This window comes from Lonchura striata, chromosome 6 (genome assembly GCF_046129695.1).
Source record: "Lonchura striata isolate bLonStr1 chromosome 6, bLonStr1.mat, whole genome shotgun sequence".
Lineage (NCBI taxonomy): Eukaryota > Metazoa > Chordata > Aves > Passeriformes > Estrildidae > Lonchura > Lonchura striata.
The window spans coordinates 10,533,200-10,550,149 of record NC_134608.1 but is presented as its reverse complement, the minus strand read 5'-3'; the positions used below and the strand labels follow the sequence as shown (position 1 = coordinate 10,550,149).

At 37.0% G+C, this 16,950-nt stretch overlaps 1 protein-coding gene across 11 annotated transcripts in view; it reads right to left on the bottom strand.

The window, feature by feature from the left end:
* CDC42BPB (CDC42 binding protein kinase beta) overlaps positions 1 to 16,950 on the bottom strand; it is a 90,736-nt gene that overhangs the window by 19,233 nt on the left and 54,553 nt on the right. For 4 of the 11 annotated variants that reach the window (XM_021541356.3, XM_021541357.2, XM_021541358.2 and 1 more), the window contains exons 9-25: positions 16,747 to 16,826; positions 15,611 to 15,777; positions 15,399 to 15,518; positions 13,448 to 13,581; positions 11,516 to 11,758; positions 9,861 to 9,971; positions 9,167 to 9,411; positions 8,881 to 8,986; positions 8,242 to 8,366; positions 7,372 to 7,477; positions 5,611 to 5,759; positions 4,871 to 4,965; positions 4,704 to 4,783; positions 3,216 to 3,266; positions 2,048 to 2,137; positions 1,534 to 1,608; positions 1,058 to 1,163 (exon numbers count right to left, since the gene is read on the bottom strand). In XM_021541356.3, the coding sequence (XP_021397031.2) occupies positions 1,058 to 1,163; positions 1,534 to 1,608; positions 2,048 to 2,137; positions 3,216 to 3,266; positions 4,704 to 4,783; positions 4,871 to 4,965; positions 5,611 to 5,759; positions 7,372 to 7,477; positions 8,242 to 8,366; positions 8,881 to 8,986; positions 9,167 to 9,411; positions 9,861 to 9,971; positions 11,516 to 11,758; positions 13,448 to 13,581; positions 15,399 to 15,518; positions 15,611 to 15,777; positions 16,747 to 16,826 (2,083 nt within the window). The remainder of the gene's footprint in view (positions 1 to 1,057; positions 1,164 to 1,533; positions 1,609 to 2,047; positions 2,138 to 3,215; positions 3,267 to 4,703; positions 4,784 to 4,870; positions 4,966 to 5,610; positions 5,760 to 7,371; positions 7,478 to 8,241; positions 8,367 to 8,880; positions 8,987 to 9,166; positions 9,412 to 9,860; positions 9,972 to 11,515; positions 11,759 to 13,447; positions 13,582 to 15,398; positions 15,519 to 15,610; positions 15,778 to 16,746; positions 16,827 to 16,950) is intronic. The other 7 variants (XM_021541361.2, XM_021541360.2, XM_021541363.2 and 4 more) reach the window with 3 other exon arrangements.

Sequence of the window (16,950 nt, the reverse complement as noted above, 5' to 3'; positions counted from 1 at the left end):
TAGAAAGAGGAGGAACTGGGAAATGCAAGTGATTGAAAGGGGAACGTTTGGTGAAATTTTGGTCTGTTGGAGTCATCTCTATTTTTATATCAATGTGATTTAGTTTTTTTCTGTAGCAGTTAAGAACTGCTGTAGATGGGGCAAAATGGAAAACTAACGATGCAGAGCTTAATCAAAATACACAAGACAAAAGAAGAGTGAAGCCAATAGCTACACTAAAGGAAAAAGACAGTTTCAAGCTTGCAAGAAGAGATGCAAAACAAGAGCTCAGAACTGTCAGCAACAGGAGACAAAAGGCAGCCCCAGGGCAAGTGCTGGCAGTGATAGGTCTTCCTGGGGGAGAACTGCCACCAGAAGATCTGACAGGAAAAAAGCCCTGAAGGGTAGATGAGGCAGTCTATAAGTGATACTGAAGCAGTGGAGAGGCTGCCACTAGCAAGAACTAAGCTGGACACAGAAATAAAGTTATTTATACTGTAGTATGTATACTACATGGATTTGTGGCCTATTTAACTAAGCTCATGTGTCTAATCAATATATATTAAGTATTTTCAAATGAAAATACCTCCACATACTTGAACATGAATTCAATAGTGATACATGCATCAGAGAAAGCACTTTAAATAAAACTACTGGACAGCAAGACAGGCTACAGGCCAAATAATAGAGCAAACAGTCCTCCCAACATATGGGGTTTATGACCAGAATAGCATAAAACACATAATCAGACTAATGTCACCAGATTATTCCTGCACTTTTCTCTAGTACAACAAAAGAAACCAGTCCTGTCTTCCCTACCTCCTCCCTTGCACTATAACAGCACTAATGGTAGTAGAATTAATTAACAATATGCAAGGAAACCATTATGCACATTCATTATGCATCATCATTCTTCTAAATAAACTTCAAGAATATGCTGTGATGCAATAGAAAAGAAAATCATCCAGTGGCACCCATCCCTCTCATTCCCTCCCCAAATAAATGGTTGTCTTAAAATACATTGGGATGATTTTTTGAGGGGCTTGCTGAAAATGTACAAAAAGTTTCACCAACTCACCGTCACAGGCATAACCTTGTCGAACCAATCCCACCATAAGAGAGGTGCAATGGCTACACTGAGTGGGGCTTGTGAACGACTTGATACTGAGCTGGTGAGCTTTAGGCTGAAAGATACATTCAGGATAAAAAATAACTTCATTTTCTGGACTTAAGTAATGCAAGGCCTTTCCTCCACCACCCTCCAGTGTATCAGTGTGTACATCATGAAGCCTGCGCTTCTTTTATATAAGTGCATCTTGTAGCAGGTGTTGCAAGACAACAGTAACAGTTTTATTTCCAACTCCAAAAGACACTCAAACCCAAAACTACAACCATGTTTTGTCATACCCTCCAACAAAACAAAACCCACATTTGATTAAAAACAAAAACACACACATGACAAACCCAAACAGGACAAGAAAACACAGAGGGCTAATTTATAAATGATATTTTTTTCCTTTGTTCTTTAGAATAAGGTTAGCACAGTCCCCCTACCTTTGGTACAGCTAGAGAAATGGACTGAATGGTGGGGGAAGGAGCAGCAGGCATCCTCTGAAGCCGAATTGGTTCCTGAATCACAAGAAACTGTAATTGAGCAAAATAAGGCTTCAAGAATTTGTTTCAAGATTGGGGCGGCAGAGCTTATTGTTCCGATTTCCTTTTTCCTTTCTTGAAAATTATCAAAAATTTAATCATCATAAACACTGCCATTCTGATTTAACAGAAACAGATTGTGTTTTAAAGCACTCACAGGAAAGCCTGCACACTAACAAACAAGCAGCAATACAGAAAACATGAAAATGAGGTACATCAACATACACAAAGCCAGCGAAAAGGTTTCATTTGCAACTGTCCTCAAAGCAGGTGCAATTAACACTGAGACATTGCAAATATCCAGCATTCAATCCTGCTTCTTCAAAATGAATGCTGCAGTACGTATTTATCATGAACAAGACAGAGAGGCTTTCTGGTGAATTACTCTTCAGGGTAAAATTAACGGGTCTCTTACTTCTTGTGGTTGCTCTGCAGTTACAACTGAAGTAGATGGTGAAACCTCTGACTTGGGACCCTGCATTTCCTGCTCACTAATAGAGCTGGTCTGCAAAAGGAACAGCAAACATGTTAGATTAGATACCACACATCTGATGAAGTCTCCTCATGTCAACAAAATGGAAACAAGACCCGGTGCTGATTTCTATATGAAGTACACATACATTTAACATCCACTCTGAGAAAAGATCCTTCCTCAAAACAAACCCTGACACCTGATGGAAAAGCTGGAAGTACTGAAATGCAAAATCTCATAGCAGACAGCATAAATGCTCTAACAGTTGTATTCTCCCAGCAAGGCTGTGTCTAATCTCTTGCTTGCAGGTATGGAATTATGTTTGAGTAGCTTGGCAATCATCCCTAAAATAGCTGATTTCTCATGGCAGCTTACTACACTAGGATTTTTCTAGCATACAGAAGCCAGAAAGTCTGCCACAAGAAAAAAATCTTAAAGTAGTAATACTCAATCTTTAAAAAAGTTGTTTAAGAATTATTGGCCTCTGTCATTAAAAGAATCATGTCTAATTAATCACAGTGTCTTATATTTCACTAAATTTAAAGCTAGCATCCATTACAAGCCATCTATTAATTTCACACTTAAATTAGCAACTACTAATTGCCAGCACAAGGGGGAAGTATGCTACAATTGCAGAGCTAAAGCAGCTGGGTGTGGAAGTAGGATTCTGTATTACTGTACTCTCAGGACATCATGAAAACTGTGATTAACGAACATGAGATTAGACTTCACATCAATGATGTAATTAGCACTAAAGGCAACAAGTAATGAATCACCCACTTCCCAGCCAGTTTAGACAGGAAGACTTCTCCAGTTAGCTCACTAAATTTATTCAGATACTTGCTATTTTTGTTTTGTTCAAAACTAATTGGAAGGGCTGGGCCATTTAAGATCAAATTGCATCATTATGTAATATGAACAATTTCAAAATACTGTGTAATTCAGCTTTAGTTATAGATATAGTCAAACTATAAGACAGTAAGCCTTGAAGAGGTTTAGTGGATTAAGTTACGGAGAAATTAAGGAAGAAAAATATCTAGTTTTAGAGGGCCATTCTTACTAAGACAGGTCACAACAAAATAAGGACACAAAACTACCAGCAAAAACTTACTTCTTCCCAAAAGGCTAGCAGAGAAGATGTAGACGAAGAAGAAACAGAATCCTTTGTTGTAACAGATATGAGGGATAAAAACGATCGCTTATCACCCACAGGAAAACTTCAGATAGAATATTAGTTGACTAGCTAAATAAAATTTTATATGGCCAAGTGAAACTCATTCAAACTAAATTAATCCCAAAGCAGATGATACAAAACATCTTTATAAGTAATTGTGGAAAAAAAAAGTTATTAAGCACAGTGTCAGCAATTTTAATGTAATTCATCAGAAAATGCCACCTGCATTTCCATAGAGAATATACATTTATTCCATGATCCATTGAATGGAACCTTATTTAGTTACGGACTTGATATTTTACATGTTACAGTTTTACATCTATCTGGTACTTTTAAAGCAATGTTTTAAAATGTCAAGGTTAGTAGATAAAAGCTAGTATTGAGAAAGTAGCACATATCATGCTTCTCTCTCTTCCCTCCTTGTCACCCACAGAGCACATCTTCCTGCTTCACCAAAAAGGCAGCATAGCCATTTTGTGACTGGGAACAGCAAATACACAAACTGTATGAAAATATCACATCATGTCATAGACTTTTTTGTTTTTAGCAAATGTGGCATTTCAAAAACAAACAAAAAAAAAAAAGAAAAAAAAGAAAAATAAAAAAGAGAGTAGACATCTCAGATAGAAAATCTAACCAGACTGATAAGATTTTAAGCTGAGCCCCTTTAACTCCACTTCATAAACAGATTGTTACAGTTCAAGCCCTTGGTTTTATCCTAAACTGTCTATGCTTTGCAAAACAAAATTTTAAAAAACCCCAGAAAAATCTTCAAGGATCAAGAGTTCATGAAGTAAGGAAATGTGATTCAATGTTGCATTTAACAGCTGCTTCCTCGGGGAATGCACAAATCATTTAAAGTGAAACGCCTACTTGGAGCTGTGATTTGAATGATTAGTTTTCTAAGGATCACAGGGTGTGTCACGATAAACTTATTATACCAACATCTGTGAGTCCTCTGATTTTTTTCCCAGCCCCTTCTCCTCTAACCACTCCATTAAGATCTGGAGCCAACCATTTTAGAAATCTGTTTAAGCACTCCTTGAACTGTGTGAACACTTTCTTGTAATAATCAGCATCTTCCAACTGCAAAGCATTTAATTCCTTATTTGTAACAGGGTGTGCCAGCATTTCCAAAACCCTCTGAATATATTTCATTTAGCAAATGTTTGAGATTAATCTAACCAAAGGAGCTAGAATGGGAAATAATTAAAGTGAACTTCTGAGAATATTTGCCAGAGATGCCAGCTTCTCTACAAAATGCCAAGCAAACTGACAACTAATGGGCATCCAATTCTGTGCCACGCTTATTTGGCTAATATGCAAGTATACCAATCTGCCATACAGTGACTAAGAGTTACTTTTACATTATAAAAATATAATTCAGTTATCTCAATTTTGTAGTTATTTTATGTAATAACTCACTCTGAAAGTCAAATCACGTGCAAGAGGAGAGGTGTTGAAATAGTCAAAAATGGAATCTTGAAAGTCTGGAAGTTTGAGACCTAAAACCAAAAGCAGAATAGGCTTAGCTAAAAGGCAACATCACAAGTTGTGTTAGAACTCTGTTAGAACATGGTAAATTTAATTACCTGAATCTGTTCTGTATTTTTCTTCCAATTTTTTCTTCAAACCTTCCACCTCTTCCAACAGTTCTCTGTTTTTTGCTTCTGATTCCTTTAATTTACTAAAAATAAAAAAATACGATCAAAATGTAATCTGAAATGTCTCAAAGGCAGGAATGCCAGCACACAAGGTTGTTAATTTCTGGTCCTACATCTCAGACTTTCAGAAAAAGCCTTTTCGTTTGTTTGGGATTTTTGGGGGGTTATGCTGGGTTTTTTTGAGGGGCATTAAGAGTTTTTTAAAGTGATTTTTAAAAAGGATTATTAATTTTACTTATCCCCTGAACAGACACCTCATTACTTGACTAGATATCTAAAACTGTACTTAAGAATTCTGCTATCACTGCAGGTATCTGCCAAACAAAATTATTGTAGTAGTACTTTGACTCTTAATTCCCAAGAACATGTCTAACTCTCCAGTTAGTTGAAGAAATGGTAGTGAATTTGCTTTGAATTTGCTCTTGTACCTTTTCTTTTTCTCAGATGCCCCGGATTTGTAACTTACTATAGTAGTGAAGTGTTTACTCGAATAAATTTTTACAGTACTCATGTGACTATGTAAGAAATGTGTTGTCTGTAGAATGGAACCCTTCTGACAGAGTCCAATATCCCAGGCACAAGGAGCCATTTTAAAGAAGTTGCTGCTATTCTAATCAGCAGTTTAGATCTGCACATTAATCCCCAAACAGAACCAAAACCCTCATTACCTTTCAAAAGATATGCTTGCATCTTTAACTTTCCGTAGCTCTTCTTGAACTAGTTGTTTGGCACGAATTTCTGCATCAAGGGCTGACTGTAATTCCAGCCTTGCTGACATATCCAACTTCTGACTGCGTCGCACTTTCCAAAGTGGATCCTGTTGCAGTAAGTTACTGAGTATTACTATAAACTGTCTAAGGATATTTCTGTTCTTGCCCAAAGACATAAATTAGCCTTCACACTGGTTCAGAGAATGCTCTTTTAATCAGTTATGGATAGCATACCTGCTGCATGAAAATTAGTCAATAGTCAGTCTTCATTATACAAAAATGAAGTAATGAGTAATTTTAATATTGGTTATACCATTAACACAATATGCTGGAAATCAAAATGCTGGATTACTGGGCACAGAAGTTAAGACAGAACCCACTGGAAATGAGTAGTTTTCACTGTCCAATCTAGAACTGAGTGTAAAACTTGCACAGTGAGATAATGGACTTTCAAAGATGAGTTAGATGACATTTAATGTAACCATACCAACATAAAACATACCAAGAGCAGCAAAACCATGAGAAGAAAAAAAGGAAGAAAGAATCTGGGTCTGGAGATGCCAAAGATACCTGGAACGTTTGCCTAAGCAAGTCTTATGCTTGCTAAGTAGGATATACTATATATGCTACCATGCATCTAGCATATGCTACCATACATACAACATATGCCATACTTCAGCATACACCATGCAATTCTTCCCTACCACCCCAAAAGCTAACATTCTGAGCTTTTCCAAACATTTTTCAGTGTGGACTACATTTCTGGTATTACCTAATGAATATCTCTCTAGTCATAGATGAACTTGCAAATAATAGTCATGAAAATTGAGAAGCACTTTTTAAGTTGAGAAGTAACTGCCTTAGAGCAGGTTCTGTAGATCTGTAGAAACTAGTTATAATATAAAGAACAGACAGTGTTCTTTATTCTGGCAGTAGCTAAGATAAAAATGCAAACTGCATTTGATCCAATCTTTCTTCCCATTAAACCTCTCAATATTGTAAAATAGTCTCCTGATGATGCAGACAAATGTCAGCTCACAGAAATAAAACTTTCTCTTGTTCTCTCAGATTCATAGGTTTGAAAGGGGTGAGTAATTTCTCATGTGCATAAACCAGCAGCAGATGGAATCTGGATGGCAGACTGGTGATTTGCATTAGTAGGGATGTGGGCTCCCATGCCAAGCTGCAAATGACTCTTCCTTTCCTTATGCAGGTGTTTTTCTCTTTGAAACCATACTCCTTTATGAGAGCTCTTCTATTAAATTTTAGGGAATTCATGTTACTACTGTATGGGAAAATTATGGCACAAAGGTCTCATTGTTCTGCATGTAAATAAAGCCACATGCTCTGTGTGTCCCTAGTTTCTATTGGTATAAGCCATATAGCATTTTTTCACAGATGAAAACTTACTTTGTTGTCTCATTGTAACAGCAATTATTCAATTGTGCGTAATATGGTAAGCTATATTTCTGTACTCCCCTTTGATGGTTTAAGTTATTGTTTCTTTTCTCCTCTATAATGTTTAATATCTGTAATGGCAGATATTAGTATGAAACAACTGCCCCCTGTAATGATCAAATTCTGATCAGATTACCTAGTTGGATTTGCAAGCAGTAGCTAAAAACTATAAAGCAGAGCAGAGGATAAATTATTTTTAAGTACAAAAATGTAGCTTCTCAGACATGCCCAGAACATCCTGAATGTTTCCTATTTCCTTACCAGTGTTCGTGACCCCAGACTGGAACTTCTCAATGATTCTAGTTCTTCTGTCATCTTGGAAGCTAATGCTTGAAGATAGCCACGAGCATCCTTCTCATCACTTACCCTGTTGTGCAATTACAAAAACCCGTAACTTAGCAGTTTCATGGCTCACAGCACCAAATACTGTACCACCAAATTATCAGAGGGTCTGCACTGGGTTTAGAGACATAACAGGAATGAACAGAGCAGGGAAAACTCTCCCAGCAACAGAAAACTGAATACATCTCAAATTGCCTGCCTTAAATTTTTCTTTTATCTGATTTTCTTGATTGTGGCAGTTGCTACGGTAACTGAAACCTCCCTTTTTCCATTAGCAAGAGTTCTGCAGAGATTCGCTGTTATACAAAAATTATCTGCATATTACTTGCTCAATTTTTGTAAGGGCTACCTTCCAGTCCTTTTTGTTTGCACCCTGAAATTCCTGTACACAGCTTGCTAAAACAGTGAATTATATAGCAGAGAAGAGTGGAAGTACTAAGTGCTTGTCTAGTACAGCTAGTTCTGTATATTCTATACGTTAGAGGTTCTGTATGCTAATGCTGACCTTTTAAATCATGACCAACTTCCTGAATGAATTTACCAAAATATTCCAAATTGGATGATTTAACAATCACTTGAGAGACTGAAGAAAGTTGACACCAAGACTCTGCTTTGTACTTGTTTCAGGGGCATCTGACAATTTTAACAAAATCAGCACTCAGAAGTACCATGCTTTTGCTGGACTCAGACACAGACAAGGCCTAGCTATATGTTAAAAAAAAAAAAAAAAGCCAAGCAGTATTTTAGAAGTTGAAAGTGGCCATATCTGCATCTCTAACCAGCACATACCACTGAATGATTTCTGCAATCTGAGCTTCCCAGTGAGCAACAGACTCCTTCTTTGCTGCTAGATCTTGGAGCTCATCTTCTAGCTGTCTGTTCTGTGCTGTTAGCTTGTCTACGAAGGAGCAGAGCTGAAACAAGAGATTAGTTTCACTTATGACTTAGGGCTCTTTCAGACTTTGTATACATGTGTATGCCCACACACCTTTAGAATCTGAACAAACAAGACCACCCTGGACTATTTGGATGGGCTTTCTTTTTGTGAAACTATCAGCTCACAGAAAATAATCTAAACCAAAGCAAAACAAAAAAGAAAGTGTAGAGGTCAGAGAGGAATAAGGTTTAACTGTAAACCACCAGAAAGGCAGGGAGTGTGTGTCAATGATTCCCTCTCTTTGCAATCCTAATGAAGAATCAAAAAGGGTGATGTCCTCTTAATTGTAGTAATCATTCCCCCAAAGAGCAGAGTAACAAGATGCTAAAGTTACTATGTAGCCAAATCTCTAATATTTATATGGCAAAAATTACATTTTTAAAATTCAGATAGTGCCTGAGTATTCACAGATCCTGTTCTGATCAGTGAATAGACCACTTCAACATCAGAGACTAATGAAGTAAGAATTGTATGTTTCCTGAAATAATTACCCTCTCATTTTCTGTAGTAAGTTTTTTGTTATCTTCCAAAAGCATAGATCTTTCACGCTCATATTTCTCCTTCATTGTTCCTACTGCTTCCTCCATTTCACTGTGCCTAAAGAGAAGGGAAAGAAATATAAACACTTAAACTGTCACATTGCTGAAGCCGTAGACTGGGATTTTTAAAAAGGAATAAACAGGGTGAAATACCAGCCTGCACAGACACCCATGCAATGCAATACATACACACAACAAAAAGAAATCCATAGTGAGGGAAGCATACCCAAAAGCTTACCTCTCTCGCTTTGTTTTCTCTAATTTGTCCTTTAATGTCATGATCTCTTTCTGGAGTGCAAGCTGATGGCTCTCTGAATCGTGTACTTCCTTTTTTACATTTTTTACTTCCAAAACATGTGATGCTTCTCGTCGGACCAACTCCTCTTCATAAAATAAGATTTTCTTTTCCAGCTCAGACTTAACTTTGGAAAGCTCCTGCTGATGTTCCAGTGTGGCACCAGCTGCCCGGCCTCCCTGCTTCAACTGCAAAACAAGAGGAGAAGCCATCAGGGAGAAGCTATGGTCTTTATATTTTGAGTATGTTCTTAAAAGTCAGAATTGTCCAATTGGTGGAACTTTGGAAAAATTTTTATTTGGGCACTGATTTAAAAGGTGCCTGTCCTCAAGCATTATAAATGACTGCTCTGCTTACATGACCCAAATAAGGAGCTGAAATGGCTTGCAGAGGTAAAAAATTTGGATCACATTGGTTTACTAGCTTCTTAGAAATTATATAAACTGAACATTTTCAAGACATTAATATCCAGCAATTAAAGGCTTTCAAGCAAAAAAGGCAAATAAATATGGATGGGTTAGGTCAGATTTCTAGTAATGCTGCAGTTTTTAAGTTTCCCACTGATATCAACAGTTGAGTAAGCCAAACTATTGCATCTTCTATGCCATGAGTAAATATTTGTCAAAAACCATGTAACCTTTAGAGCTTCCAGTTCATTTTCCAGTTGTTTGGAGAAAACCTCGCTGTGCTCACGGAGCTTGCGTTCTTTTGATGCTTCTGCTACAACTTCTTCAAGTTGGGCTTCCAGCTGTAACGAGTCATTTTAGGTCATTCAGCACAAGATAACACTATCTGGATCATTCATTTCCTTTCCTCCATACGGCCTAGCAGCAAGTTTTACTTATTTCTATTTTAAGTTGCACCACTATAACAACCATCTCAGAATGTCATGATAATTGTTTTGCCTTCAGTGATTCAGGCATCCATCTGTCACAAGCAGAGAACTATTATTTTATGACTCTTTGTACTGATGTGAACTACATCAAGCTCATTCAAGGATGACTGCACAGCTTCTATTATAGAAAAGAGAAGGAAATGGCACTAGGAAGACACTACAGCTGAGAAAGAGAAAAGCCTCCCACATTTACAGGTCAGCTCCATGCTTTAGTATATAAGTAAGGCAGCTTAAAAATATCAACCTTTAAAACAAATTACTGAAAAACACTTTAAATATGAACACTGAATATTTTTAGTTTGCAATTATGGAACAAAATAGGCTTGATCATCCATTTATTGACTTCAGAAAGCTTATCAGAAAGACCATTTAGATTTAGTGGCAACTAAGGCAACTGCTGGAATTCAAGCAGTACAGCACAGTTTCAAACCCTGACAGGAAAAGTGAGATTTGTTTTTCTGTGTTCAAATTAAACTAGCAAAGTTGTTTTCAAAAGGAGTGTACTCAAAACTGTGGGACAAGAAAATGAACTTCTAGACTGTGCTCTGAATAGAATAGTGATAAAACTGTTATGAAAGGGAGCACAGGAATTTTTAAGAACAAAGACAGGAGATTTTTAATGCTCTGCAGGAAAGTATTTAAATGCATTAGCAACAACACTTGAATGCCTGCTGCACTCTGCTCTAGAGATGAGATGCCACAGCAATTCATCAATTTCTAGCTAACTATCACATCTTGTTCATGGAGAAAAGCCTTAGAAACTTCATCATCTACTACATTTTCATAGACTACTCTTCAATTTGCCAGAGGTTTTCTAGCAATGCTTATATGGCTCTTGGAACTTCTCTTCTACACTTCACCCCTCTAGAGAATACAGAAAATGTTGTGATTTTTCAGTGATTAAAACACTCCAGATGAAACACAGTTAATTTTTTCTTATGCTCTCTTCTGGTTATCTACTTAATCTCATGAAAAACTATAAATTTCCTAGAATATTAATTGGAAATTAACTCACTTAAAGATATTACAGATACTCTTCCAATGACATAACTATAGAAGAAGGAAAACCCCATATTTAGTTTTGTATCACTATTCCGCATTTCAGCTGAAGAGAAACATTCAGTTAAAAAAACCTCAGAGCACATGAAGACATTCACTGAGCTTTATAGGTTTCAAGCTGACTGTGAGTCAAAACTCTACAAGAATCAAAACACCAGAACTAACAACCGGGGCATAGAGCAAGAATACTTTCCTCAAGATTCAAATCAGTCTGAGCACAAATAAAACCCCCACAAAAATCCCCAGAAGACGCTCCCAATTTTTCCATACAATCACATATGAGGTACAGGGTGAGCAGCAGCTGAAACACAGGAGTACAAACTATTTTATCAAGCTACCTCTTTTCTCATCTTCTCTGATTTTCGGACGTCCTGCCGCAGCGCGTCGATTCTCTGCATGCTCACTTCCAACTCCTCCTCTTTGTCGCGAAGCTGCCGGGACAGCTTCTGCTTCTGGGAGCGCAGGTCCCCCATCCTCTCGCTGAGCTCGGAGAACTCCTGCACTGCCAGCTTCCTTTGCTGGTGGGCATCCCTCAGCTCTTTGGACTGCATCTTTAATCTCTCTGAGGCTTCTACAAGTTGCTGGTTTAAAAAAATATATATATAATAAGAAAAGAGTAATTTGAACTCCATATATTCTTTCCAAGAAGAAAGAAACTTGGAAAACATAATAAAGTTGTTTTGACCACCTCATGTAACTACTAAAGATTTCTAATTCTTAATTTACACAATTGTTTAGCTAAGCAGCTGCAGTGACATACAAAGACAGCCATTACTTCTAGTGTGGCAGCTCCAAAGCTACCTTTGGTATCCCAGAAGTCTTTCTTATAAATGTGACTACACAAGGCCACCTCACTTCCAAATAACTTGATTTTAGATTACCACCATGTACCTGCACATTTGTAACCTTGTTTAAAGGAATGCTTCAGAAGAGAGGAGATTCAGGAGCAACATTAAATACATTGTACCAGCACTGAGGGGCTGCAGCAAATTTGAGATTTTTCAGAAGACTGAAAAAGATTCCTTAAAACAAATTATGAAACTCTTAATACTTAATTGAAAGTACGAAAACTATTTCCTTTACGGAAAGTAGTTCACAAAAATTAACAGGATTAAAATACAAACTGAATGTCTGACATAAAATCATTTGAGAGTGGGAGGAAAAAATAAGAAAAGGAGCAGAATGACACAACAAAATAAATATATATTGTACAAGGGAATTCTAAAAATTTCTGCCATTAGTAGGAGCATTGCAGGAAGATTAAATTCCCAAAAAGCATGTGCTCAGACCAGAAGCAGCATAGTCATACACTCTGCTACTCATACACTCTGGCAAATAATCCCTACAGTGGTTAACACACAGAAGAGAGACAGTTAAAGTCTAGTGTATAAACAGCCCAGAAATTCAGACCCAGGTACTACTTTTGGATCCATATGAATGCTCAGGAACAATATGGCTGGTAGACTTTTGCAAAACTAGTTATTCCAATACAGATAGCTTTCTTTACTATTATTGAAAGTGGTAGGTAGTATATGCAAATCCCCATTTACTTTACTACAAAATATATTGCCAACTTAAAACTGAAATACTGCTAAATTTTAGTAAGCAAACAAAGGGAAAATTTACACAGCAAATATATTCAATGATTGCATAAAAGTCATCATTAGCCTTAAGCAATAATTAACCTTTTGGTATAAAAAAGAGTAAGTGGGCTCTTTCAATGAGCCCTGCTAATTTCTGTGCAAACATCCTTTCCCCCTAAATAGACAGCTGTACCCCAAATGTCACCAGCAGGGCCTGGTGTCATGTAAACTGACCCACAGTCAAAAACTCTGTAATTCTGCCAGGGATACCAGCCAGGTATCTGCTGGGTCTGTTTCCTCCCTCATCATTCCCTGAAACTGGAAGAATAGAGGAGAACACTTGTGTTCCTGACCCCTTAACAAGTCATCCCAAGACTCTGAAGTCTCTCTTGATTGCCCTCAGGTTTCTACGGAAATAGTTAAGGATAATTAAACGGATTAATTAAAATCATTCTTTAGGTGTTTGTTTCACCTAGCAGAAAACAGTTGAAATAAGAAGCCCATCAACTTCCAAAAAATAGAAGTGTGATACTTTGGAAAGCTACTGTACTGCTGAACAGGTTCCCTAAGATCTCTACATAGTGTTAAAAAGCAGCATTTAAAACACTAAAATTGCAATCACAATGGAACTGTTCTAGAACTACTCTACACAACCATTTAAAAAACTACCTATCTTTGGATCAGTACCTTGTGAAGGTCCTCCTTCTCTTGCCTCAGTACTCTGCACTGCTTTTCTAGTCCTTTCAGCTTGTGCATGGAGTCTTCATGTTCTTGTCGAAAAGCCACTGCATCTGCAAGCTGTGCTTCCAATTTGCTTATATCTGTAGATTAATACATATTAAAGGCAACAGGTCCCAAATTAACAACAATAAAACATACCACATCACTCATGCAAACCAGCATCACTTTGCTGGGAAAATCAGCTTCTTTCCTATTCCCACCATTTAAGACTGTTTAAAGTAACTCTGGGACATTGATAACTCAAAATAATTTTATTGTTCTCAGCCCCAAATATTGTGATCCCTAAGTCAAAAAGCCTTAGCACAATGTTTTGTTTTGTTTTTGAGGAACACAACTTCTAGCCCTAGAAAATCATAAAATAAACTTGAAGTGTTCCAATTCCAGTTCTAGTAATGTGTTTCCTAAATAGTTTTCCTTATGCAACAAAAAGGCAACAGTCATTAGTGCATCCAGCAAGACAGGCAAGGACCATTCATTTTCTAGGTAAGAACTAATGAACAGCTTGGGAAAGAAATACTATCCTGCACAAGGTGACCCCGAGACCTGATTGACCATACTCCTGGCAGCTTCTTCTCACTTTACTTTCAAAGACAAATAAACAAATCTGATTTGAAATTATTTAAGTGCAAAAAAACCAACATAGCCACCTTTATATACTCCTGCTCAGTCTTACCAATTCTAAAAAAATGAACTGCCATTCTCCATTTGGTTTTAATTATCACTTCTATTAAACAAATAAATATGAAATCTCACAGGGAATAACTGTCTCACTCAAATTCCAATGATATCTGTTGCAGAACAGGAAAATAGATCCAAGTATTCAGGATATAAGCAGTTATAATGTTTGAAGTATTGTTCCTTTCCCCACTTCAGAACAAATTTTCTCCCACCCTACATGAACCAATGCCAGTTCTTTTTAAATAAGAACACACTATTAGAATTTATATTTAACAGGACATCACTGGTAGAAGAACTAGATAAACCTGAACCCTTTGCAAAAGCAGAACATTAATCTAACTATTGTGACTCAAACCTAATTTCATAATACACAAAAATAGCTTTTTTTGGGGAAGATAATCTGTGTAGGAGAACAGAGCTAATTTTTGCAGTACATACACCTACAAAAAGAATATATTGTGAAACGAAATTGGGAAAAGATATTCTAAAAAAATCAGCATCAGCAACTTAGCATCTGAACTCACACTATACAGGCCTCTATAAAATTCTCAGCCAAGTTATTAGGATTCAAAACTACCATTTTGTTTATCACTGATTCCCACTTAAAAATTAGGTGCTAACAGGAGGTTTGCATGGATAAACTAATAGCATTGTCAAGCAACAGATTTTCAGTGATATGGGTGAGTCAGTCTTCCCTCAGGACAGATGCCAGTATTTGTTTTTCTGCAATGCTCAGTGCTTCCTAATTAATGCATCACCAAACACAGAAACACAAAGGGAGCAGAAGCTCAGAAATATTTCAATGTGAACTACTATTACACATCCCCCATCTACTCCTTTATGTTACTAAAGAGCAGACTTCTATCTCCTGTCTCTTACACCTGCTTCCAAGTAAAACGTCTCTAACATAATACTCCTACCCAAATGCAGGAGTAAGACAACAAGATCTCCTGAGATTTTTAGGGAAACAAATATCACACAAAATATTTAACTGAATCCATCCACACAATTCATCACAATCTGGACTTCTCATGCTAGTATGTGCTATCAAGCCAAGCAAATGGAAGAATTAGTTAAGCACTCATCTGGAAAAAGCTGAAATGCCTCTTAATATTGAACAAGGCTTTAAAACCCTTTGTTTTTTAAATAGCTCAAGAACATTAATTCTACTTATTGCAAAATAAATTGCATTACTATAATTACCATGCCAGAGGCTTACCTGTTAATTTGTTCTTCAACCGTTCAATTTCTTCATTTAGTTTTTTAATCTCCTTATCACGGCTTGTATTTGCTGTAACACACACTGGACCTTGAAGGTTCTGCACTGTCTGTGTAGATTCTTAAAATCAAAAAAAAAAAAAGGAAAATATTTTCAATAGAATATATTCCAATGAGCAGAACTAAGAAGCCAAACAAATATAAATCACTAACCTTGCAGTTTTCTGTTCAAATCCTGCTTTTCTTGCTCTAATTTCCGTATTTTCTTTTCATAGCCTTCTATTTGTGAAGTGTTCTTTAACTCTCGCTGTACATCCGTATCTTTGGTTACAGTTTCAGACTGTAGCACACTCTTTAAAGTGCCTCTGTCAGATAAAGAGCTGAAAAGAAACACATAAGTTAGGACATTTTAATAAATACTCACAGCAGTCTATAGCTGGGACATGCTGGGATTCCAGCAAATATGCACCTTAAATTTAGAAGTACAATTATTGCAGTAATTGTTACTGTAGAGACAATTCTCAGGGTAAAGTTATTATTCCCTAGCTACTGTGCATGCTGTAGAATTAAGATACCTGTATGCAGGACTTCAATGATGCAGATATACCTTGGCTTCACAAACTGCCTGAATGACTGAAAATGTTAACTCTCCCATGCCAAAGTTACAGGTACCTGGCAGAAATGGAAGCAGGTAAGTGTACCTGCACTGAGATAGCTGAGGGACAACCCCAAAAGTTTAGCTTAAAGCATGGCAAAGATGGATTTAAGTTAATTTTTCACATGATCTCACTGTGAAAAGGATGACATACATGTTTTGGGTTCATGGGGTAACAAACCCCAGCAAAGAGAAATAATGGAATAACAAACAGGTCAGAATACCCTAAGATCAGAGAAAAGCATTGTTTGAGAGATCTCTGAAGTCAGATGGAGGCCATTTCAAAGACATGCAAAGTGAGCCACTTTGTCCATGCTCAGAACCCTCTGTGTTAACTTGGTCTATCAGCAGGACAGTGGAGCAATGAGATAATCCTGAACAGCTCCTGGCAGATGTCCAGTGTGGATAAGACTTGCTCTCAGCCTCTCAATGCAGGAGCTGCAATTGACACATCTAGTCCCTTGATTTTCTTTCATTTCAAATACATAAAGTATTTAATATAAAAGCACCTAATCTTGGCAAACAGGATCAAAATATGTTCAGACATTCGAGAAAAACAAACAAGGAATAAAAGATTGTCTGCATGTACACCTATGGACATCAACCTTTCTATATGTTTATAAAAATGAGAATTCCCAGGAACTAGCTGCATTTGGGAAATAAGTTTCCTTTATAAAACATATCCTTTGCTTACCTGTCAGTTGTGTATGTAAACCCAACGAATGGCAAATGCAATCCAGAAAAGCCTGTATGAGAACTTGGTGGCACCACTTCCTGCATGAAAACAATGTGCATGAAAACCCAAGAAAGAACCCATACAGAGTGAAAGGCATTTCATTGAGCCTCAACAGCTAAAAGAGAGACAGCTAATGGAAAGATTTTTCTTAATACACCAACT